The sequence below is a fragment of the Cervus elaphus genome, chromosome 25 (genome assembly GCF_910594005.1).
Source record: "Cervus elaphus chromosome 25, mCerEla1.1, whole genome shotgun sequence".
NCBI lineage: Eukaryota > Metazoa > Chordata > Mammalia > Artiodactyla > Cervidae > Cervus > Cervus elaphus.
The window spans coordinates 32,065,179-32,088,727 of record NC_057839.1 but is presented as its reverse complement, the minus strand read 5'-3'; the positions used below and the strand labels follow the sequence as shown (position 1 = coordinate 32,088,727).

The 23,549-nt window shown below is 37.5% G+C and overlaps 1 protein-coding gene across 1 annotated transcript in view; it reads right to left on the bottom strand.

Annotated features, from left to right (window-relative positions):
- Positions 1-17,269: 17,269 nt before the first annotated feature.
- HCN1 (hyperpolarization activated cyclic nucleotide gated potassium channel 1) overlaps positions 17,270-23,549 on the bottom strand; it is a 436,789-nt gene continuing 430,509 nt past the window's right edge. Inside the window, exon 8 of the mRNA XM_043887787.1 lies at positions 17,270-21,557. Within this exon, the coding sequence (XP_043743722.1) occupies positions 20,689-21,557 (869 nt within the window). The 3' untranslated portion in view covers positions 17,270-20,688. The remainder of the gene's footprint in view (positions 21,558-23,549) is intronic.

Below are 23,549 nucleotides of genomic sequence, written 5' to 3'. Positions count from 1 at the left end.
TTTTGAGTGGTGGTCTATGGAAAACCCACCACCTCTGGGAAACTTCATATGATTACTCCAGGTGAAGGAAACTTTTTCTCCTCAGGACCTGTAGCAGTGGCTCTCAGTTTCAGTGGCACATTAAAATTTTGTGGGAAAAAAATTAATGCCTAGGTTATTGCTGCTACTGCTGTTTATTTGCTAAGTCATGTCCAGCTCTTTGTGACTCTATGGACTGTATGTAGCCCACCAGGCTCCTCTGTCCATGGGATTCTCCAGGCAAGGATGTTGGAGTGGGTTGCCATTTCCTTCTCCAGGGGATCTTCCTGACCCAGGGATCGGAACCATGTTTCCTGTGTCTCCTGCATTGGCAAGCAGATTCTTTATGACTGAGCCACGTGGGAAGCCCCTATGTGACACCTTAGACCAATTAACCAGGATCCCTGGGAGAAGAGATCCTATCATCAGCTCCCCTGGTGATTCTAATGTACAACAAAGGTAGAGAGCCCCTTTTCCAGAATAATTGCTGATAAAGTTACTCATTTGTTAATTGCCAATGCAGGATTACAGTGGTTTGTTTCCTTTTATACTGTGAGCTCTTTAGGGCAGGCATCTTGCTTGTTGCCTTGTACCTAGCTGGCACTCAATATGGGATTGCTGATAAAGTGAGCTAGAATTAAGATCCATTTTTATAATATAATTTAAAATGGTCATATAAATTTTAAATGAAGCATCTTTTAAAAGCTCATACTTATTCTTATTTTATAAAGTCAGTAGATAAATTAATTTCTCAGAATTATTTATAAAGTCAACCAAATTTTTAACATTAAGAAACTGATGTGTATTTTTAATATATTAGTTTGCAAATCTATTTTTTTTCACATAGATATACTTGATTTTTTCTTCCCAGCTACTATTACATTACAGGAAGTCTTTATTTTACGTTTCTTTTCAATGATTCCCCTCTGGCCCAGCATAGTGCTAAGTGATTGCTATATTTATTGGTATATTTTAAAAATAATTTTTAACTAGATTACAAATAATTCCTGTATATATAAAACTTCCATAGAATTAAACATTGATTGTTGCAGTGGCAGCATGGATGACTAGAAAAATGTGAGTTATACTTGCCTCCAGACATTAGAAAACAATATTCAGCTAAGCAGGAAATCAATTCTAAAATACAAATGTTCCTTAACAGTAGCAGTAGATGAAGCAATGACTGACTTGAATTGCTAAGTCATTTCACACAATGATAGCAGGGTAAAATATTTCGAAATTGTTCTCACTGAATATTCTTCTATTCCTCCCACATACACGGAAGAAAAAGAAATCACTATACAGTCAAAGTAAATTTACATACATATATACAATCTGAACTCCCTCAGAGGAATGAGAACAAGAAAAATTGTCTTTATTTCTTTGGAATATATTTGCTTAAAGAACAGAGACCTTGTTCCTATTACACTGAGTACTCATTCTTCTGTAGCTGGAGTATAAAGGTGGATAAGATAATAAAGAGGAAGGGCAAATAGAAGATTTCTTTATGTAAGAGTGTCTGTAGGTGGAGTATGTGTTTACACATATTTGACCTACACTTTAAAAAGACATTAATTCATCACTCAGTAAACATTGTACTGTTTCAACTTCCCTCAAAGGAAAAAAGTAAAAAACAGCAACAAAGACCAAGTTAGGTATATCTAACAAAAGGGCAGAGAAGGATTGATGTCCTTGAAAAGAAAAAATTGTCCTTACTCACAAAGGCCATGAACTATAAGCAGCAGCTTTAACATGTGTCAAACTTGACTCAAGACTTTCAGATTTCATAACCAAGAATGAAAAAGTTCTATCTAGACTCACCCACCTAGACTCAGAAAGAGATAGGCAAAGTGACTCAGCTATATTTACAACTATTTAACTTGCTGTTTGCTGGTATCGTTTGATTTTCCTATTATTTTGAACTAATTAGTGATCAATATGAAAAGAGCAGATTTGGGAAGACTAGTGGGGAGACACATCAGGAAAATTAAATACTTTATAAAAAACCCTGTTTTTCTTTATTTTGTGAGAGGGAGAAAATAAATATATAAATTATGAGTTTTTATAATCCCCTCCCTTTCCTCCCTCATAGAAGAGAGTTTGCTAGTACTCGATCACTCAGGTTTTAGTTATACAGAATCAAGCTAGTGGGTGATGGAGGAAAATACAAAAGATTAGTAGATTTCAATTTGGAAAGAGCTTTTGCTCAGAGAGGTTGTCTTGAAGTAGAGAAAGGGAATCCAAAAAACAGTAATAGAGTAGAACTGCTAATATTATACTAATGGAATTGTTGACTGTATGAGGCCAAAGGAAAGGAAGTGTGGGTACGATTTTCAGATTCATGGGTTGGGCACCTATGGTATGTGTGTATGTGTGCGAAGTTGCTTCAGGCATGTACGACTCTTTGTAACACTATGGACTGTAGCCTGCCAGGCTCTTCCGTCCGTGGGATTTCCCAGGCAAGAATACTGGAGTGGGTTGACATTTTCTTCTCCAGGGGATCTTCCCGACCCAGGGATCAAACCCATGTCTTTTGCATCTCCTACACTGGCAGGCATGTTCTTTACCACTATTGCTACCTGGGAAGCTATCATGGTATAGTAGTATTAAAATGAAAAATATAGGAAGAACAGTAGGTTTGAGCATAAAATATAGAGTTTAGTTTTGGATGTGTTTGGATAATTGTGGAATAAACATATGGAGAAAGCATTGGATGGGTGAGTCTGAAGTCAGAAAGAAGATTAAGTGGAGCTGGAGACTTGGGAGTCTTCAGTATCATAACAACTAACACTTGAATAGTGTGTGCTGTGTTTTAGGTACTTCAGTAACATTCACATCAGAGATCCCGTCATTTCAGTACAGGAATCTTGTGAAGAAGATGCATCACTATTATCATCATCTCCATTTCAAAGATGACCAAATTTAGGCTCAGAGAGGTTGAGTAACTTGCTGTAAATTATTGAGGTAGGACTTGGCAATGGGAATGGAAATTGTTGGGTAAAATTAATTTAAAAAAGGAAGATATGAATATGTCTATACAGAATAACTTAAAAGAGATTAACTCAATTAAGTTGGAGATCCCCTCCAACCTGGACATCAAAGTGACACAGTGGTATATGAGGAAGATTATGTGGAGTGTAAAGAGGTAGAATGGTGTAGGTGGAGGGTAAGTTTTACAGAAACTAAAGATGAAAAACCAGAGTTAGAGACAAGGGCTTTGATTTGGGAAAACAATAGTGAAAATGGAGTTGGCTGACTGAATATAAGACAATTTGGAGGATAAGAGTAAAAAAGGAAATGTGACAAATTGTATTTAGGCATAAAACCAGGAAGGGTAAAAAGAGTAATTGTAAACTTAGTTTCTAGCTTGGGTATCAGTAAAAATCTCGTACCACTAAAAAATATAGGAATATTGAATAGGAAACTTGTGGTTTAGGAGAGTGAAATAATTCAACCTTTAATACTTTAAAATTGAAGGGGATAAAAGACAACAACAACAGAAGGGGTGCTTTAACTAACGTATTAGAAAATTGAATCATGGAAGTCAAGGGAGAAATCTCAAGAAAGAAGTGTATTGTTTTATTGGTGGAATAGAAGATAGCTTCAAAAGAAAAGAGAGATTGATAAAAATGTGAACTGTGAAAAAAGCTAAATGAGGCAATAAGTAAACTTTTGTAACATAATAGCGGTAGAATTTTAGAAAATGAGGCAAGAATAATGATGAAAATGCAAAGGAAACAGGTCTGAAATGAAATGAGAGAGAAAGGGACAGGACTGGATTGCAGCTACAATGTATAAAAGAAAAATTTTACCTGACCAGTGAACTGGTCAAGTTTAACTTTGGTACTATTGTAGTAGAGAGAATGAACACAACTTTGCTGAAAGAATAGGTGGGGGCATTTTTAAGTGCTAGGGTAAGCTCCTGGAAAAGTAATATTGCAGAAAGTTTGGTCAATGTGATTAGGCCATCCATATGTTTGTTAGCTGGCATTTATTGAAATTAGGTTCCTACCCTTCCTCAGAGACTAGGAGGCAGGAGCTCTAATTTTCTTGATGATTATATTTCAAAAGAGATGACCTCTAGTTTTTTTGAGAAAGACATTCCAGGTTTGTAGATTTACATCTCAAAAAAAGAGACAAAGAATTTACAAAGCAAGATTTCTAAAACAAAGCAATGCTCTTAAAAAAGAAAGTCAGGGGCCCACCATTAGGAAGAAGGCTAATTCCAGTTTAGTTAAGCTTAAGAAAGACATTGAGGATATCTTAGTCAATTGGGATCCACAGGTAGATTTGCTTTATTTAAGATGAAAAATATAACTTTATAGTTAACTTTGCATGGTGATGTCTGACTAATGATAATTTTCTTTGGCACAAAAACTTAGAAGCTATACTTCCATGAGATGATTCAACAGTTATTATTGTAGAAGTTCTCAAGTTATAGAAAGTTATTATTATTTTATACATAGCTGTTTTTGAAGCACTTAGTTTCAGATTTACCCATTATTTTAGATTCAAGACACAATTTTTGGAAGCTAACTTATGTTGCCAAAAATGCTGAACAATAAAGGATTGTGCACTATTTTAAAGAATTTTGGTTTTATAGATAATCTTACATGGCAATATTCCTCCAGTTATTCTTTAAGAGAAAGAAGCAAAAATTTTTAATACAGATACCAAATATTTTTTAATTTCTTCTAATATGATATTTAGAATAGTTATCCTTCATTCATTCAATCAATCATTATATAAAGAGTAGCTACTATGTAGTTGACACAGGCTTCAGTTTTTAAAATTTGTGATTTATACAAATCACAATATCATTTGTATAAATCACCAACTTCATCGTAGTTCAAATCACAAATTGAACCTCATGTCAGGAGCTCTGTACATTCAGGAGCTCTCTACAAATTTGCTAACTTTTCCATAATATTCAGGCCTCTGCCACCTAATTCATCCTTTACAGTCATCCCTTGGTATCTGTGGGAGATTTGTTCCAGGGATCCCTAGCAGAAACCAAAATTGGAAGATGCTGAAGTCTCTGATATAAAAGTGTTGCATTTGCATATAACCTATACAGTTTCCTTCTGTATATTTTAAATCATTTTTAGATTACCTTTAATACAATGTAACACCTAATACAATGTAAATGCTATGTACATAGTTGCCAGCATGTGGTAAATTCATTTTGCTTTTTAGAACTTTCTGGATTTTAAAAAATATTTTAATACAGATTCATGGAGTCCACAGATTTGGAAACCATGGATACAGAGGGCTGACTATGGAATGACATTGCTTCTAAAAGGTTTTGCTTTTCTACTCAAAGGCCATCAGTGGCATTTACCTACCAAGATTGAAAGTTTTCAGGGTTATAATGAAGTCTTTCCTTATTAGTCTAATACCTCTTCTCTATAAAATTTCTTCCCTCCAGTCAAATACACCTGGGAGAATTAAGAGCTAATTAACTCACTTTAAGTTTTTAGTGATAGCAGATCTATTTTACTGCTGGTAAAAGTACTGAAAGACTGCAGAACAGCGGACTGCTACAGAACAGGGTAGTCTGATGATTCAGAGATGAATTCACTTTTATCATTTCTACACTAAAATATAAACTGTAGGTTTAGCTTATGAATGACAGGAAGGAACTTATCACTGAGGTAAGAAGTGTGCTAACAAAAATGACTCAAGTGGTAGTAATTGGCTAGGGCCGAGAGGAATGTTAAGAGCACAGGAAACATTTAAACTTGTCATGTCATGCTTAATGTCAAAATTCACATCTATAGGTTTTAGGTGATGCTGGGAGGGATTGGGGGCAGAAGGAGAAGGGGACAACAGAGGATGAGATGGCTGGATGGCATCACCGACTTGATGGGCGTGAGTTTGAGTTGGTGATGGACAGGGAGGCCTGGCGTGCTGCGATTCATGGGGCTGCAAAGAGTTGGACATAACTGAGCGACTGAACTGAACTGAACTGAAACTGCTAGCCTGTACAAGCACCTTATTTTAAGACAAAAAAGGCAAAAAAAGTCACAATACTGTGATTGGTGTGTATAGTAAACTACCTCCCTTAAAAATACCATGTCTCTTTCATAGTTCAGAGTTACATAGTAACTAAATTTAATGTTTGGAAGTAAAGGTAAATTTACTTTCTTCTCTTTTTGCCCTAACAGAGGTTCATTTTTCCCACCCTAATCTATTAAACCTTAATGTCTATTTTAGCAATAAACAGTCCATGAAGTGAACAGGTCTGGTCTTCTACCGACAGGTCAAGTATTTGATTCAATAAATGGAGCTAATTTGAAATTCCTAATAGTTTTGATTTTCAAATTTCATAATTCTTTGATAATTTTAGTTCTATACTTTTATCACCTATCTACAGATCTCTAACACAATGTTCGCCCAATAACGCTAATGCATTCTGACATGAGATGGATATTTTCATATATATATATATCACAAAATAATAGTGAGAAGTTTAGATCTCAGCTCCTGCTGGGAACAAAGCTTTAAGGACTGAGTCCAGATAATTTCCTGGAGAGTTTCCTCGCTCAAAAGATGTTATGGTTTTGTAACTACAGTAGGAGATTTTAAAGTATCAGTTCTAAAAAATGGTCTTATAACTAACCCTGATGATCTTGCTGCCCAGCCAAGAGCCTGAATTTAAAGGAAAGGGCAGAACAAAAGGTCAAATTCTTAGGGGCAGGATGCTTGCCTTCTGCTGGATGAACTGAACTACACTTAGACACCTACAGAGCTCCAGTTCTACAGTTGTAATCTCTCCCAGAACATCAAATAGAAATAGGCACTAGACACTTTAACTGGATCTGTACTTCAAAGAGGAGAGTACTTGGGGTGTGATGTCTTTCAGAAACCTTCCTCTTCCTAAATACATCAAAAAAGACAAGGCTTTATATGTGTAACCAAACTCCTGTGTGTGTGTGTGTATGTGTACGGACTCTCACATTCTGATCATCATCAACTTTAACAACAACTCGGTGACTACTGGCATCATATTACAGGTTCTTCCTTTAAAGAGGTAAGATTATAATAAGGCATAAAACATCCCACGTACCATCCATGCTGTCCCATCTGGAGCTTCTCCTCCCAGGCACCATGCCTACCTGGCAATCGGATGAATCCGACCGTCACAAGGTTTATGTTAGGATCAGGTTCATGCTACCATCTCTGCTTCATGTCTCATGGAGAATCTCTCTGGGACCAGTGTGACAGTAGAGGGTCACTGCCCTTCTGCTATATTACCCATTACAGGACAGATATAAGAAAGAAACCTAATCAGTAGTAGGATTGATTGATGTTGAAAACACTGGAAATATGGTTGTCAGCTGTTTACAGAGGGCATCTGAAAATTCCAGCTGCCTAAAACCTGGGTTTCCCTGGGAGCTCAGACAGTAAAGAATCCACCTGCAATGCGGGAGACCTGGGTTCAATCCCTGGATTGTAAGATCCCCTGGAGGAGGGCTTAGCAACCCAACCAGTATTCTTGCCTGGAGAATCCCCATGGGCAGAGGAGACTGGTGGGTTACAGTCCATGGGGTCGCAGAGAGTTGGACACACCTAAGCAACCAAGAACACACACACAATGCCTGCAAGTCTTGGGTCATGAGGAATGGTGTAGTAATTAGAAGCATGACTTCCCATAGAAACTTAAGATTGCATGCATACGTAGTTCCTTCCTCTGGGAAAGCTGGGCACGAGATATCAGATTCATCTAGTTCATATTCCAAGTAGCCCAGCATGACTTAGAAAATTCTGTTCTTTGCAACTAGAATGTTTGATGTGAGTCAAGAGTTGGGAAAAACTTTTTTGAAAAGTTTATCTCATTTAATACTCCTAATCACCCTGGCAAGCAGAAAGTATTTCAATTCTTACTTGTCCAGTTATGGAAACTGAAATATAACAGTTTATATAATTCTACCATGGCTCCACAGTGAGGACAGCCAGTTTTGTACCTGAAAACTGAAAAAGCACTGAAGATGCTTCATGAATCTTCAGTGAATAGAAGCTCATTTATAAAGCATTGTCCAAGTTTATTTATTTTTACAGTGTTAACATGGTATTGTTAGCAATAAAAATATTACAAAAAGCACTAAACATGTTGGATTAATGTGAGATCAAGAAACATGGCTGGCTATAGCACAAAAATTCATCTCAAAAAAGGAAATGGTAATATCGAACATGTATGAATTGCTTCCTATTTCTAACTAAGAAGTGCCAGGAGGCAGACTAGGAAAGTCAGTGTGACCAACAGTAAGTACATGGATCAGTTCAGTTCAGTTGCTCAGTCGTGTCCCAGTCTTTGCAACCCCATGGATCACAGCACGCCAGGCCTCCCTGTCCATCACCAACTCCCAGAGTTTACCCAAACTCATGTCCATTGAGTTGGTGATGCCATCCAACCATCTCATCCTCTGTCATCCCCTTCTCCTCCTGCCTTAAATCTTTCCCAGCATCAGGTCTTTTCAAATGAGTCAGCTCTTCGCATCAGGTGGTCAGAGTATTGGAGTTTCAGCTTCAACTTCAGTCCTTCCGATGAACACTTAGGACTGATCTCCTTTAGGATGGACTGGTTGGATCTCCTTGCAGTTCAAGGGACTCTCAAGAGTCTTCTCCAATACCACAGTTCAAAAGCATCAATTCTTTGGTGTTCAGCTTTCTTTATAGTCCAACTCTCACATCCATACATGACTACTGGAAAAGCCATAGCCTTGACTAGACAGACCTTTGTTGGCAAAGTAATGTCTCTGCTTTTTAATATGCTGTCTAAGTTGGTCATAACTTTCCTTTCAAGGAGTAAGTGTCTTTCAATTTCCTGGCTGCAGTCACCATCTGCAGTGATTTTGGAGCCCCCCCAAATAAAGTCAGCCATTGTTTCCACTGTTTCCCCATCTATTTGCCATGAAGTGATGGGACCAGATGCCATGATCTTAGTTTTCTGAATGTTGAGTTTTAAGCCAACTTTTTTACTCCTCTTTCACTTTCATCAAGAAGTTCTTTAGTTCCTCTTTGCTTTCTGCCATAAGGGTGGTGTCATCTGCATATCTGAGGTTATTGATATATCTCCTGGTAACCTTGATTCCAGCTTGTGCTTCATCCAGCACATCCGACATTTCTCATGATGTACTCTGCATATAAGTTAAATAAGCAGGGTGACAATATACAGCCTTGACGTACTCCTTTCCCGATTTGGAACCAGTCTGCTGTTCCATGTCCAGTTGTAACTGTTGCTTCCTGACCTGCATACAGATTTCTCAAGAGGAAGGTCAGGGATAGTCATGGGTAAAATTATTAAATAGGGAGTTTGTCATCAGTTTCAATGTCTTCATAAAAAACTTCAAAATACTTGCCATGGATGACTCTGTCCATCAACCTCCTAATCCTTCACACTGAGATTCAACTAAACTCTAGCGTGACTTCTCTTGGCCCAAGTTCATCTCCCTAGGATTCCAGGTCCTTTCAAAATATCTGCCTGAGAAAATTCAGCATTGCCAAAGGAATTTACTGTTTATTCCAGCCAAAACATGACTATGGGCCTCTCTCCTCCCTTTTCATAGAGTAGCTACTTCAAAAAACTTGCAACTATAAATCCTTTCTCTCCCCTTTGAGACATTAATGCTCTACCAAACCAGAAATATTTCCTCAAAGACTTAGAAGTCACCTCTTTAAAATGTAGGCATCTAGAGACATAACTCTCCTGTCTCCTAGTTCCTGGGAGAGGGTAAGAATGAATGAACCTACTTTAAGTAGCAAGGCACAGGAGGATGCCTAATTATACTGACTGATAAGTCCCTTTTGGCCAGAAAGGACTGATAAATCCCTTTTAAACTATGGTGCACATGGCTTCAATTGCAAAATTAAATTCTCTCCTAAAGATATAAGAGTTGTTTCTCTATCAAATAAGTGCCAATCAGCAAACTACCATGACTACCTCTACTCCTCTTAACATCCTTACTGTTTTTCTTTAGCAAGTATATGTATATGTACATGGCTCAGTTGCTTAATCATGTCCAACTCTTTGGGACCCCAAGATCTATAGTCCACCATGATCTGTAGTCCTCTGTCCACAGGATTATCCCAGCCAGAAAACCAGAATGGGTTGTCATTTCCTCCTCCAAGGGATCTTCCCAACCCCAGGATCAAATCCGTCCATGTCTCGTACATCTTCTGCATTGGTGGGCAGACTGTTTTCCATTGAGCCACCTGGGAAGCACACTTTGGCATTTAAAAAGCCTCCCACCTTTTTCTTTACCCTGGTGGAGTTTGAGTGAGCTCAGTTTACACTGAGTCTCTTTCTCTCCTACTCTATTTGTCTGAATGAAATCTGACTTACTGGCAGTTCTCTAAAATGCCCTTATAATTTATTTACCTCTTCTAAAACTTTATTTGCCCTGTACTTTTCAAATATTAATTCACATATGGATCACCTGGGGATCTTGTTAAAATTCTAAATCTTGCTTGTAGATACAGGGTAGGCATAGGATTCTATATCTCCTTCAATCTCCCACATGATACAGATGAATGAACCTACTTTAAGTAGCAAGACACAGGAGGATGCCTAATTATACAGACTGATAAATCCCTTTTGGCCATTGTTTAATATTCAACTCAATGATAATCTTGCTGAGCATGCTGCTTAAAATAGTAAACCCTCCCAAACTCCCATCCTGATGCTCCCTTCTCTCTTTCCTGCACTGTTTTTCTCTAAAGCTCTTTCACCATCTGAATTATTATGCATTTTCTTATTTATTTATGATGCATCCCCTCCCAGAAGGATATAAGCTTCACAAAGGAACACATTTATGTCCTTCTTGTCCACAGCCATACCACATTATCCAGAATACTTCTCACCACAGCATAGGTGCTCAGGGAATGATTTTGGTGAACTCATAGACCATCTAAATTATACATAGAACTAATGGCTTAGTATGATTGAACCACTAAGGCAACATGTATACAAAAAATGCAAGCAAATGGAGTGATTAAACAGCAAGGATTCTAAGCAACACAGGGGAAATATTATGGATAAAAGGACTAACAGATCTTCCTTAGGTGTCACCATCCAGGTAAGTCCTCTGGCTCTTCAAAGTATCAGCTGCTACTGGGCAGTTGCAAGGTAGAGTGGTTGATTGTTTAATTAATTATTGCAAAATAAAGCCCATGTTCCTTCTTTTTTTTTTAAATGTAAACATGCTTACTCGATCCAGTTGTTCCTTCTATTTTTGGTTATTTTTAATAACTATATTCTGCTTTTTAAATTTTATAAATCTGAAAATAGGAAACCTGTAGGAAATAGAGTCCAATTCTTATTTTCAAATTAATCTGACAACTTTTCCTTTGCTGCTGCCTATGCTTACTCATATTTATTCTTCCTAATTCCAAATATCTACTAATACTTTCTATGATAAAATGCACAATTATATAAAAATTAGAAGTCCATTTAGCAGTGAGGCTATCACAGAGAATGCAGCACAAATCCCTGTGTATGCACGCGTGCTTGCTTAATCATTTCAGTTGTGTCCGACCCTCTGCGATTCCATGGACTGTAGCCCGCCATGCCCCTTTGTCCATCAGATTCTCCAGACAAAAGTACTGGAGTGGGTTGCCATGCCCTCCTCCACAAATCCCTATACACATCAGTATTTAGGACAATGATTTTTAACCCTATCTATACTTTCTTTTTATAACTAGTATTTTGTAATAGCCCCATTACTCTTCTGAAATGAGTGTTATTGCTAGAATAGAAAAATTAAATGAACACATTTTTTGTGTGTAATGTGAATCAGACCTAATAAAAAGATGTTTGTAGTAAAATAATTTTAAAATTAATGTATAAATACTAATACATAGTTAGGGCAGATTTTATATCTCTTTCTTCCTATACAAACCCATACACTCTAAGGGTTGATACCCATTAGATTGGAACTCTTTACAAAAAGAATTCTGCTGTTGTACGTACAGGTGATACATATCTTTGATAGTATGCAATTTTGTGTGAGTGTACTTAGGATTAGTGGATTTCTTGTGTTTAAATTCTGTAATCCCCTGACAACCTTTCACTCTTGAGTGCTCCAATAGTAGCAGATTCTGTGCATCCTGCCCTAATCTCCCCGAGTTCCCTTTCTGCTGAGTCATTCCTTGTCCACCAGTGGGTTTGCTACTCTTTCAGTTGAAAGCTGCACTTTGGTTCTTTCCTATTTCTGAATAGACTGCATTTTCAGACCTTTTCACACTCATAGTTCAATCCACACCCTCTCCTTTCCAATAGTAACTTTTTTTTTGAAGTACCCAGTATTTATATTGATGCTATTCTTAATATCTCATAGATAAGAAGAGTAGTTCTGAAACATAGGCATAAAAATAACTCAATGTTTTCCAAAATTTTCCTCCTTCCTAATGTATCCTAGATTTTTAATATATTGAAACGGAATTCCTACAACCTATGACTTCTCCCTTCACTTTCACCATTATAAGCTAACTAGCTCTGCTTCATAGTTGTATTTGTTACTTATAAAAGCTTTGTGACTTCCTTTGAAATGCATATCTTCACTTGAGGCATACATTTTTAGCTGTATACACAAGAGCACATGATTATTTGAGATAATGATCATAAAAAAATGTCACTTGTCACAAAAAAATAAGATTACTAGGTGCTTTGTTAAAAAGGTCCATAGGAAATATCTTTAAAGAGACTGAGCCATCTATGAAAATATAACAGAGGGAAAGTAGGAAAAAATGTGGTACTAAATGAAGACAACAATCTCATAATGACCCAAATTCTATGCCACGTATTGTAAAGTAGATCTTCATGAGCTCTTCAATGTCACATTCCTTTTTGTTATTTAGAACTAAAAAGGTGACACTCTTCACTATCAAAATGAATATTTAAAACTCTTCTCATGTATATTTTTGATCTCCTTCAGTGTCATTTTTCCTCTTTTCATGCTCTGAACTTGAATTGCTTCTCCAATGTATATTGATGGCCAAGTTTGTTTCCTCATGGATCCAAGGCCCTGTAGCCCCTTTGAATCTTAAAACAATATAAAGTGGGGATGTAGAAGTCTTGAATTGTGTTTATGTACAGAAGATTATATTAGGATAGCTTAAGAACTGAGATGTGAAGTGTTTTTGGCTGATGATCAATTCTAATTTTTCTTGCTCTCAGATCTAAAATAAATGAATAAAAGTCAGTTTTCAAAATTCCCAGTCATGATCTCCTTATATAACATAGCCTTTGAGTCTGGCAAATACTTCAGAATCTGGAGAGATAAAGCATCTTTAGAAATATCACAACTTTTTTTTTTGTTTTTTGGTTAAAAAACTTTGCTATTTTTGTCATCAGAGAAACACATGTTTTGAGAAATAAGCTGAGACAATAGGTAGGAATTACTTATGGATTATTGCAGATGCTTAACATTTTGCAGCTATAAACTAATTCCTTAGGTAGATACTATAGACTGAAGTCACTTTAAAGTGTGTGCAGACCCCAATGTTCATCGCAGCACTGTTTATGATAGCCAGGACATGGAAGCAACCTAGATGCCCATCAGCAGACAAATGGATAAGGAAGCTGTGGTACATATACACCATGGAATATTACTCAGCCATTAAAAAGAATTCATTTGAATCAGTTCTAATGAGATGGATGAAACTGGAGCCCATTATACAGAGTGAAGTAAGCCAGAAAGATAAAGATCATTACAGCATACTAACACATATATATGGAATTTAGAAAGATGGTAATGATAACCCTATATGCAAAACAGAAAAAGAGACACAGATGTACAGAACAGACTTTTGGACTCTGTGGGAGAAGGCGAGGGTGGGATGTTTCGAGAGAACAGCATGTATATTATCTAGGGTGAAACAGATCACCAGCCCAGGTGGGATGCATGAGACAAGTGCTCGGGCCTGGTGCACTGGGAAGTCCCAGAGGAATTGGGTGGAGAGGGAGGTGGGAGGGGGGATCGGGATGGGGAATACATGTAACTCCATGGCTGATTCATGTCAATGTATGACAAAACCCACTGCAATGTTGTGAAGTAATTAGCCTCCAACTAATAAAAATAAATGGAAAAAAAAAAAAATAAAGTGTGTGCAGAAAAGTTTATTATTTATTGTCATACAATGTATTTTACAAGTTAAATGAAAAAGATATTTCTCAAACCTACTTAGGTAAAGCCTGCCTGCAATGCAGGAGACACAGGTTCAATCCCTGGGTCAGGAAGATCCCCTGGAGAAGGAAATGGCAACCCACTCCAGTACTTTTGCCTGGAGAATCCCATGGACAGAGGAGCCTGGTGGGCTCCATGGGGTCACAAAAAGTCGGACAGAACTGAGTGACTAACACTTAGGACCAGAACTTTTTCTGGGACGTATTTCACTGTCTTTCTGGAAAGCAGTTAATATTCATGGTAAAATGAGCAATTTTCTAACAGACTTTCAAGAAATTAAGATCTTTACTGGGAATATGTCCTCACCCACTAGACTCAGACTTATAAAGGGGTTAATAACCTTTAACCAGGGGCTTCCTAGGTGGCTCCAGTGGTAAAGAATCTGCTTGCCAATGCAGGAGACATGAGACACAAGTTTGATCCCTGGGTCAGGAAGATTCCCCTGGAGGAGAGCATGGCAACCTTTTCCAGAATTCTTGCTTGGAGAATCCCATGGACAGAAGAGCCTGGTGTGTTACGGTCCATAGGGTCACAAAGAATCAGACACGACTGAAGTGACTTAGCACACACACACACATACACACTCTTTATTTAACCAGATAAGTTTCTAAACAAATTATTTTTGAAATTATATTTTAATTTTTACTTACAAAATAGTTCTATCTAGATGGAATCTTTGAACTGGCTTACCCAGAACTCTCTTGTCAAGTTTGAGCTAAATTTTTTACATACATTTGTTATTCATTTATGTGACAAATTATTTTAATAAAAATATAAAGTCTCAGAGCTTGTCAACATTCATATCTTGGGGTAATTAGCAAAATTATATAGTAGATTTCTGTTTATATTGTTTACATAAAGGCTAATAATAAACTAACTTGGGAAAGACTAAGAGTTCATTAGAGGTTTCAGTTTAAGAAGCTATTATCTGAGAGTTTCAAATATGGAGAAATTAAAATTTAATACCATTTATTCACAGAAATATATGATGTCATATGTATGGTAAATAATCATCCCTTCAAAAAGAACCATGCAAAACAAGCCCAAATGAATAGATTTGAACATTGTTTTTCTATTAATGTAAAAACAGATGCTTATGCTGGATTTAAAGCTACAGTTGTTTAGTTGCTAAGTCATTCCAACTCTTTGAGACCCCAGACTTGTAGCTGGCCAGGCTCCTCTATCCATGAGATTTTCCATGCAAGAATATTGAAGTGGCTGCCATTTCCTTCTCCAGGGGATCTTTCCAACCCGGGGATCGAACCTGTGTCTCTTATGTCTCTTGCATTGACAGGCAGATTCTTTATCACTGAGCCACCAGGGAAGCAAACGTTTAGAATCTAGACAGTCTGAATTTGGGAAGCTATACACATTTAAAGGGTCATGGAACATGCCTAGGCGGCCTTCAAAGATCACTTATGAGCCACACACATAAAAGTAACCACAATTGTTTTTGATCACAAAAGTGATGCCAAACTAGGTGCTTTATTGTATTAAGAAAATTGAACTTCAAATGAGTTTTGACTGCTTTCCAAAATGGAATTTACTGTTACCAAGTAGAGGTAAACCACAGTTGGGGATATTTGCATCAACTTGCTACCAGTCCTTAGATTGTTCTGAACTGGGGGTCAAGCATATTTTGATTTGTTCTACTGGCTTTGTGATATATGTTTAGTGTTTTAAGGTAATTACTGTGAAAAGTACAATCACTGGAATCTTTCCATATGCTTGTTTACAAGCCAATATTGTTAATAAAGACTTGATTTTTGGCATGGAGTTATATGCAGACTATATGCTATATAGTGTATGTAAGTTTTTCATCCATTTAATACTATTTAATATTTCTCAAATGAAATACTTCATTATGTTAAATACCTTAATATCACACTTTGAGCAACTCAGAACTATATGTACCTTCTCAATACAATTGAGGGAGTAATCAAGTCTGAAAAGCAATCAAGTATTACAAAATCACTAAGATTTTCTTCTAAAAAATTGTAATAAAATTATCTTCTGGGGGCAGATTTGTGAATATGCCATAAAATTTTTCCTGTAAAGAAAAGTTCATGATTTTCATACCCTAAAGCTATGAAGGAAATGATGAAGAACAAAATGACATATTAATGGAAATGTCAATTGTTCCCAGCTAAGGAAGGAATGTGGCCTCTGGTGAAAAACTCCAAAATGGGAGAAGGAGAAGAGAAATACGGCCAGTCTGTTTCTAAATCCTTCATGAATTTAGGCAAGGTATTTCCTGCTTTCTTTGTTCTCTTTTAAAAGCAGACATTCTCATCATGATTAACTTCACTGTTGGCCAGTATATAAATCATAGATGCTATTTTTATAAAAAGGAAAGAATCAAAATTATGTAAGAAAGTCACTGCTTTCAAGTGCCAGTAGCAGGTATACCTAACCCTGAATACAGCAAATCTTTGTTTCATTCTGTTTTCCTGGAAAAAGGACAGAGTGAATAAAGTTATAGAACAATTCAGTGCATGCAGCCAGTCACATTTTTTAAAATTTCTGACCATTCTTTTCAGCTATTGATGCTCAGCATCCAATTATCCTGTAAGTACCTCATTTTGTTCATATTGTACAATATAAGTAATTTTTCAAATAGAGCATGTAGTTACAAGCAAAATAATCACACCTGGGTTTCATGGCACATATTCTAGAAGGAGGGGAAGGAAATGGCAACCCACTCCAGTATTCCTGCCTGGAGACTCCTGTGGATGGAGGAGCCTGGTGGGCTCCTGTCCATGGGGTCTCACAGAGTTGGGCACGACTGGGGCAACTTGGCATGCATGGCATTCTAGAAGGATGGAGGCAGAAGGGAGAGAAACCTTGTTCAAAGAGCTTAATGTTGCAAATGATGATAGTGAGATCCACAGCAGCAAAGCAGCATAGTGAAATTAACACATATAAACACACAAGGTGAAAAAGGAGGTGTGTGGAGTCTTTAAAAATAGGCTTGAAAGATAGTACAGATCATTTGCATTTTGAAGCGTAAATAATTCAGGATTTGAAATAATACATCTAAAATTCAAAACACATCACATTGTTTAAATCACCCAAGTCCATTAGTTTATTCTAGCAATTTGACTGAGTACTTTGTAGTGTCTTGCAGATGTTACGTTCTTTTTTTTTGTAAATGGAAAAACAGCCACCTACGGAAAGGGAGGCAGCATTCACTTAAGGAGTGGTGACAGAGACGGGGAGACAGGCCATTTACTTGATGATTATAAAGTATTTCCACTCCTGCTAATTTTGTTTAACACTTTTGCGAATCCTTCACTCATTGTAATATACGCTGTCTCAAGCTTTTAGGTCTGATTCAAAATTCATTCATTGCATACGGAGGTTCTGTCACTATCCAAAGTCTTTAGAAGGCTGATGGCTATCATAAAATAGGTTTGCATATGTAAATTATAGGGCAATGATTTCTCATCCCCATATCCAATAAAGCACAGAAATATTTGTGTTTTGAAATTGGATAAAACCACATGCTAAGAAAGTACAGCATGAAGAAGAAAAAAAACTCAACTTGTACATTATAGAAGAGGAAAAAAACACAGGGATAGCTGGAAAATCCATGTTCTATTTAAGTTCTTTTCTTTCTATAGTGAGAGAATACCTATAATTAATTTTATGATGATTATCAAGTAAAAGCCTTCTTGGACATCTTATGACATAAAGACAGAAAGACAGGGGCAAATCTATACTCTTAAATAAAGTGTTTGACTAGTGTATATTGATAAAATAAAATATTCATGATTTTAGTTTATTTTTTGTTGAATTTATTAATAATCTTTATATATATTTATATATGTATGGCTTTGAGCAAAGACAAAAGAAATTCTCTAATTCATCCCTGATCATACAGTTGTTGTAAGAATCAGCTATTCTACTATTTTCCCAGCAGCAGAAAGATCAGTCTTTTCAGTAATACATTTCTTTCTGTACAGTTTAAAACTCCATACTTATGGGCTTAACTATGTACAGAGAAAAGTGGTCACTTTTCAATTAGTAATGAACTTTTATGTTACAGGAATGTGAGTCAATTTTCTTCTTACCCTAAGTATATATATTCATACATATATATGTATATAATTTACCCTGTACCACTTTATTAGTTTAACATATAAACCTTAGGGTTTTTTTGTCCATTCTATTACAAAGTGAATAAAAACGTGATGGTTGCACTGAAAGACCATGCAATTCAATTTTGCTTATGTTTCTCAACAGTGTTCAAAATAAAAAACCAAACATTTATATATATAAAAATATTTCACTACCAAACCCATTGGTTCTATCAAATGTAAACCTTTAATACTTTAAAGGACCAATAATGATCTTAATAAATTGAAGTTAATTATCAGTATTTTAATAAAATAAAGGAGTTTTGTACTGATATGTAAATGGTCTTGCAGCTTCCCCATAGGTCCTAGGTAGACTAAACAAGCCCTTTCTTACACCACTCCTGACACTCCATCATAGGTCACCAGCATGTTCACAATTACACATTGTCTAGCACTGTTGATTCCTTTCACACAAGCTAGAATTTGTTAGAAATTAAACATAACAACTCATTTTGGTATTATAAGTAGTATATCCATAAAAGGCATAACAGGCAGCATGGATCCGTTTTAGAGTTTTGCTTTTGTTTTCTGTCCTCAAGTCTATCTGGAGGCCCTGCCCCATTTCGTGCACGATTTCTGTTAAGTTCTTCTTAAATGCATTGCCAGTGTCAGAGACACGGAAGACCTCCACTTTAGGTCATTCTCTTAACTTGGGTTATTTACAGAAGTCTGTTATTGGGAATCTTCCAATTGTGTTCCAGTCATCCACCATATCCGAGGGGTGTGTTAGGCACAAATGATTTCTAAGGGACTTCTTTGAGAAGAAGCAGATGTTCACAGATCATGAACAGAGTTAAGGAAACATACAAACAAACAAACAAAAATACCCGATGCTCTCAGACATTGACTTTGACCTCCTGCTTGATGTCACCAGGTCTGTACTTTTTTCAGCACATTTAAAATAACAAACCTCGTTTCTAAGGACTATGTTAGTCACCACATTCCTTAAGATTTACTAACCATTTAGTTAACAATACACAAAGAGCAAAGTGTATGTTCCCAAACAGGTGATGCTATAGTGTATTTATTTTTTTAAATTAACACCACAGTAAACTACCAACTACAGTGAAAGACACAGAACACACTGGCAACTCCAAATCAAGCTGTAGTTTACAAATTGTCATTTAAATGATAAAGATAATAATAACATTAAATGAAAGTGAAAACCTCACTTCTAGACTTAAGTCAGAGATCCAAGTCAGCCTTACAGGAATTTTAAGATAGGCAATTAATGAATGGTTATACTTTTCTAGAAATGAGAAATACTGTAAGCTTTCCCCTACAATGACTGCTTTGAACCTACTTTTTTCCCCCCAAAGCATGCAGGGCCTATTTTCAGATGCTTGATTATGGCAAGAAAGAAGAAAAGTAATGATTTTTGGTATAATACAAGCAATTTGTAGAACCAAGCATACAATTTTGCATAAAACATTGCAGGTTAAAATAATATTGTAGGTTTCAAGCCATTGCATTACAGTTGAATAGTTGTCACAATTAGGTTTTGTAAAATTTAAAACTCTAAGTTTTGAAGTGAAGCAGTAAAACTAAATTCTTAAACAATGACTTTTACCTTCATACAGCACAGAAGAACTATTTTTATTTGGGTTGAAACAGTTATTTACAGCTAACATTGATTGAGTCTTGGTAAAAGTCTGATAACACTTGAAGAGAAATATCCCTTCAGCTTTCTGAAAGATCAGTGAACATGTTTGAGGTTAGAGATAGTCATATCTCTATGACTATAGAGATCATAGCCAATGCTAGTCTCCTACCATGGCCAAGCATATGGTGTGTTCTTTAACCTAATTTAAAATTCAAAGCACCAAAATACAATTTAGATTTAGAAAATGGGATCTGCTATTTAATCCTACATAATTAATGATTAACAATTTAGATGCAGAGACACAGCTAATGAGAAAAGTTTTGATTGGTGCTATTCAGCTCACTTGAGTTGCCTTTTTAAAATCAGAGTTTTGTTTCCACAGAATCCAAGAACTCTTCATAAAATAGAGAAATACATGTATCAAAGGAATTAAGTAAAAGTAGGTCAAAAATAAATAATCTTACAACAACATTTGAAATCCTTTAATGATTTAAAGAAAGGAAGACATATAACACTGAATGCTAAACAAGTCTTTTGAACTTCTCTTGAGATTTTCAGATATAGACTTAATAGCATATGTATATATATATATATTTTTTACATTTTGCATGTAGGCCAGAGCTGTCTAAAATATCTCTTCATAGTAGGCTAGAGGGATCTATCAGGAGATAGAATAAAATCAGATCTGAGAAGCGCCTCAGTTCGTTAGAGTATTTCTTTCTGCTTTGACAATCAGCAGGGATCATAAATTTGAAGCAAATCGTGGCTTTTCTGCCTCTGGGTCTGTCGTTAAGACTGAGGGCGCCTCCCTCGGATGAGCGGCTGCTGGTGGAGGGGGGGCCGGGGGGACTCCTCGGTTGGGGGGGATGGCGCCCGACGACATCTGTCGGAACAGGGTGACGCGCTGGGGGACGGTGCCCCTGCCCCCTGCCTGCAGGCCCGAGCCGTGGACCGTGGTCACGGGTTGAGGGATGGAGGCCAGGGACTCGCCCACAGTGGGATGCGGTCTGGAGATCAGGGTGGAGACCTCATGGGGCAGCGAGGGCTGCGAGGCAGAGAGGGGCCTGACTTCTCGGCTCAGGCTGGTGTTGTGGAGCGCCTGCGTGCTCTTGTGCACTTCGTTTTTCGGTGTGGAGCTGCCGGGGGTCTGTGGAGGCTGGGGCGGCTGCTGGGGCTGCGGTGGCTGCTGAACCTGCTGCTGCTGAATGAGGGACAACTGGGACGCCGTGGGGGAGGCATAGTGGAAAGTTCGAGTGGCTAGCGGGCTCTGTACAGGCGGGCTGCAGACAGCGGTGGTGTAGGAGCAGGGCGAGAGGATGGCTGACGGCTGCGGGGTCTGGGTGCTGGGGCTGGGGGAGTGCAGGTTGCTATGGGACAGGCTGGAGGCTGTGTACACCGGCGGCGACTGTGTCCTCACGCGAGAGGTCGGGGTAGTAGTTGAAGAGGTGGAATTCAGGGCGGTCATCTGAGGGTAACTGAGGGGAGGGATTGCCTGCACCATTTCCCTGTCGTGTTTCACAATCTGCTTCAGGATCTCGTTCTCCTGATTGTTGAAAACACCCGTGTTCAGATCCTTCTGGAACTTTTGCAGGAGAATTGAATTTTTCTTCCCTGTCAGCGAAAGGAAGATAGGCACTTAGAACATCTACAAATGACTGATGACAACTCCAAGCACCAGGGGCTCCTGCAAACAGGATGATGGCAGTGTTTCATTGAAGAGGCTTCAAAGTGGAGCGCTTACCTTTAGACACCAAATAGAAACGCGGCTCCTGCCTCTCATGCTTCCTGTCTCTTTCTGGTAAGGCTTACCTTTCCAGGAGTCAAGTTGAAAAGTCTATAATATGGCGAAAGCCATCTTACTGAAGAAATGGAGAGATTAGCCTGAGGGCTACCCTGAGAGAAAAACAGGGCGCTTGGAGCAGGATGGGTCTGACATCAAGATTTCAGTTTTAAGTTCCTTTTTCAAGAAAGGTCAATGGAAAACATACTATGTGACAAGCACTCTACCCAAGGCTTTTGTTGTTGTCCATTTGCCAAGTTCTGTCTGACTCTTTGTGATCCCGTGGAGTGCAGCACGCCAGGCTTCCCTGTCTTTAGGTAGATTTATTTTATTTAATCCTCAACTCTTTGAGGTAGGTGTGCTCACGATTCTACTTCATCTAAAAGGAGACTGTAACATAGAAAGGTTAAGACCAATGCCCAAGAAAACATGGTTCGTAAGTGACAGAGCTGGGCAAGGAAACCAGAAGATCTGATCATAGAGTGCCTACAGACTAGGAAGCAGCAGCATCTGTGTCACGTGAGTGAGTGCTGGGAATGAAGTCTCCTGGGTCTCACCCACTTGTTGCACTGGTGCCGGCTTTTACTCTGATGTCTGGGGGGCTGTTACATGCATGTTTGAGAAAGAAAGGCCTTTGCTTTTGACCAGCGCCCTACTCCCGTGATCCTCTGCTCTACCTGTATATTTATCTCATTGCTGGATTGATAAGAATTACTGATTTTCCAGCTGCACCCTAACAGCTAAATGAGAATAACCAGACAAGGGTCCAGATTTTGGTACTTTATAATCAGATTTTTGTCAGGGGATTCTTATGTGCAGCCAGATTGAGAACTTTTTCATGATCTTTCCTCTTCTGAGAGGGTGTTGTGAGGATCAAAGGGCACTGATGTATGGCAAGTGCTTAGTCCCTCTAGAACCTCGATAAGCACTCTCTCTTCTTGCTATTGTCTCTGGTTTGCATTACAAGACATTCTTTGGAAAAATAACAATTAGCATCAATTGTAGGTTGATGAAAAGGGGGAAAATTAGTGATTTTTTAAATGACATCAATAAAATAATACCTTTGTAAATACGGTAACTGAAAAGTAAATCAATTTGCCATATCACTAAATAAAGTATCACATCTAAACTAACAAGGAATATCTTTGAATAGAAATGTGGTGTTATAATTTACTTGGCTGCTGGAAAGGCAATCATTTTAAATGAATGCCAATATGAACAGTTACTTTTCTTTTTACAGAATTGTCCTAATTTCCCAAAGAACAAAGACTTCTATATTAGTCGAAAATATAAATTCTTACTTAGCATAGTCACTTTAACTAGAGTGTATGCATTTATAAGCAATGAGCCCAAAACTGAGAAGGATATTTTTTGTGGTCATGTGAATAGTCAACATTTCATAATCTGAGTATCTGGGCCTTTGTGGAAAAATATTAACTTTTAATGCACTGCTGGAATTTTGTGAAGATTAAAAATGCAAATATTGGTGCTTACTTGCAATTTTATTGCCTGCATTATGGAATGAAAATAACTTCTGAAAATTTTTCTTATAAAAATTAATTGTAGTAAATTATATGAGATGCTCTATCAGAGTAACAGAAAGTCTCTATTGAAATACCTTGATTTTGATGCTTTTCTAAATATGGTTAGTTGGCTTAGGAAAAAACTCATATGTTCAGAAATCAGTCTCTGATTCTACCATGAACACTCACGTACCACAAAGAGGGAAGTTATTTTCAAATTAAGTAAAGATGCTTTCAGGAATACTCACGTCTTTCATGGGCACTGTCTCCTGGAGACTCCATTCTGTTACAGCCTCTAAG